Below are 2,345 nucleotides of genomic sequence, written 5' to 3'. Positions count from 1 at the left end.
TTGGTGGTTGAAAAGCTTCAAAATTATAGTGGGTGCGGCGAAAATTCGTCGCTCGGTGGTATTCGTCGCTCGGTGGTTGATTACGTTAACTAGTTAACTTAACTAACCAAACAGATGACTAAGTCATTACATAAGCAGATACCAGACAAATCACTTGATGGAATTTGCTGCATTGTGACTGGCTGTCGGCAATTGACTTGGTTAAACTCCGGAGGGAAGGAACTGCTGGAATGGGACGAGGGTTTCGCCAGAACCAGCACTCCAGATGGACGTAAGGAAGCTCGATTATTATTACCAGACTAGCAACGTTCTATTGATATGCTCCAGACGATGCTGATTGATACCGGCCACTGGGAGCTCACGTGCATCCGTTGTGCCGTGAGTCTCCGACGCTTGGAATTAGAGCGCGCCTGATTGGCGGGCGCCGCTGAGTCAGCCACTGCCGAACGGCCGTCCCGAGGTTACTAGGGCGAGGCTTTAGGCTAACAAGCAGGCGACCCTCTGCAACTCAACTTCACCACTGGCGTCTGTTTCATCGCAATCTCTACCTCGTCATCACCTCTCCACTCCTCATAGCCATTGCCTGCCGCGCTCTTCACTGAGTTATTGCGGCTGCCTCTCGTCTGCTGCCCACAATGGCCGCTCTTCGATCCTCCTCGCGCCTGCTGGCCTCCTCCCGGCCGTTCTTGACCGCGCCCTCGGTGTTTGCGCGGTCCTATGCCACCGTCGACCCTATCTCCAAGGTCACTGAGGCCGCCTCGGCCAGCACCAAGCCTGTCCCTGAATCGCAGACCTCGAATGTGAACGAGCCCGCGCCGTCGAAACAGCCTCGGATCAAGACCTTCCACATCTACCGATGGGACCCCGACCGTCCGACGGAGAAGCCTCGCATGCAGACCTACCAGTTGGATCTGAACAAGACGGGTCCTATGATGCTGGATGCGCTGATCCGAATCAAGAACGAGATCGACCCGACCCTGACCTTCCGCCGCAGCTGCCGAGAGGGCATCTGCGGGAGCTGCGCGATGAACATTGACGGAGTCAACACGCTGGCTTGTCTGTGTATGTACACGAAAATGGTTTGTGGCGTTGTGATGGATGGATGCTGACGGATCGCAAGGCCGGATTCCCACCGACACCTCCAAGGCTTCTCGCATCTACCCTCTGCCGCACATGTATGTGGTCAAGGACCTGGTTCCTGACCTGACCCACTTCTACAAGCAGTACAAGTCGATCAAGCCGTACCTGCAGCGGGAGACCAAGTCGCCAGACGTAAGTATCTTTTTCTGTCGATGCGATTTCCGTTCTGACCCGCCGTAGGGCCTGGAGAACCGTCAATCCCCAGAGGAGCGCCGGAAGCTGGACGGTCTGTATGAGTGCATTCTGTGCGCGTGCTGCTCGACGTCGTGCCCGTCGTACTGGTGGAACAGCGAAGAGTACCTGGGACCGGCGATTCTGCTGCAGTCGTACCGGTGGCTGGCGGACTCTCGGGACGAGAAGAAGGAAGAGCGCAAGCAGATGCTGAACAACAGCATGAGCGTGTACCGATGCCACACGATCCTGAACTGCTCGCGGACGTGCCCGAAGGGACTGAACCCGGGCAAGGCGATTGCGGAGATCAAGAAGATGCTGGCGTTGTAATAGATTTTCCGAATTGCACTGCACCTGACTTGACTGGGCTTTTCCTTTGTTGTGTTGTACTGTAAATGAAACATCTATATATCTGAACCTGATAGCATTCTATACCAAAGCGTTATTTGTATGCGTAGCAGATTGTAATCTGATTGCACAGTTTACCTTCCCGGATCCTTCCCTCGTCCTTACATAGTATAGACTCGCATAACAGCATTATCGTCATCTTTGTCATCATAATCGGCTCCAGACCAGACGGAATTTCCATTCAACGGATGAATTCAAGAATAGTCTGCTCCGTAGACACCAATCGAGTATCAATAGACTAGAAGCCAAGCAAATATTGGCAACATCCTTCCATCCATCCATCCTTTTGTTACGCGCTGGGTCCAACCGTAGTCGTCGATACTTAACAATGGTGGTTAGGGAAGGATCAAGGAGTCTTCCTGACTCTGTGTCGTTCACGAGCACGCGACGGTCTAACTGACCCGGGTCTCCTCTCTCGAGACAGCGGACTACCTGGCGAAGGGCTCTTCCTCGAACGACCTTTCACAAGTATAAAGGGGTCTCACAGGGACACGATAAAGGTAAGTCAGATGAATGAATGACAACGACTAGGTCAGAGGCAACGCCTACTAGAGCTATACCGAAGTATACCACTAGTAGTAAGAAGTCTTACTGACCCCAAGTAAGTATCTTAGTAACAGTAGAAT

General features: G+C 52.9%; 5 protein-coding genes across 5 annotated transcripts; 3 read left to right on the top strand and 2 right to left on the bottom strand.

Annotated features, from left to right (window-relative positions):
* Positions 1 to 602: 602 nt before the first annotated feature.
* T310_9898 (Iron-sulfur protein subunit of succinate dehydrogenase Sdh2) lies at positions 603 to 1,109 on the top strand (the record flags this gene model as incomplete). Its single annotated transcript, XM_013467666.1, has 1 exon — positions 603 to 1,109. A coding segment is annotated over one exon (507 nt), but the record flags the coding sequence as incomplete, so codon positions are not given.
* Positions 899 to 1,183, bottom strand: T310_9896 (uncharacterized protein; the record flags this gene model as incomplete). Its single annotated transcript, XM_013467665.1, has 1 exon — positions 899 to 1,183. A coding segment is annotated over one exon (285 nt), but the record flags the coding sequence as incomplete, so codon positions are not given.
* Positions 1,184 to 1,320: 137 nt separating this feature from the next.
* T310_9894 (Uncharacterized protein) lies at positions 1,321 to 1,641 on the top strand (the record flags this gene model as incomplete). The annotated part of the gene is made up of 1 exon (XM_013467664.1): positions 1,321 to 1,641. A coding segment is annotated over one exon (321 nt), but the record flags the coding sequence as incomplete, so codon positions are not given.
* A 202-nt stretch (positions 1,642 to 1,843) lies between these two features.
* Positions 1,844 to 2,119, top strand: T310_9890 (uncharacterized protein; the record flags this gene model as incomplete). Its single annotated transcript, XM_013467663.1, has 1 exon — positions 1,844 to 2,119. A coding segment is annotated over one exon (276 nt), but the record flags the coding sequence as incomplete, so codon positions are not given.
* Positions 1,867 to 2,181, bottom strand: T310_9889 (uncharacterized protein; the record flags this gene model as incomplete). The annotated part of the gene is made up of 1 exon (XM_013467662.1): positions 1,867 to 2,181. A coding segment is annotated over one exon (315 nt), but the record flags the coding sequence as incomplete, so codon positions are not given.
* Positions 2,182 to 2,345: the final 164 nt, after the last annotated feature.

The sequence above is a fragment of the Rasamsonia emersonii genome, assembly GCF_000968595.1.
Source record: "Rasamsonia emersonii CBS 393.64 chromosome Unknown ctg1118621762250, whole genome shotgun sequence".
NCBI classification, from domain to species: domain Eukaryota; kingdom Fungi; phylum Ascomycota; class Eurotiomycetes; order Eurotiales; family Trichocomaceae; genus Rasamsonia; species Rasamsonia emersonii.
The sequence above is the reverse complement of the archived record's forward strand: the minus strand, read 5'-3'. Positions and strand labels throughout refer to the sequence as shown.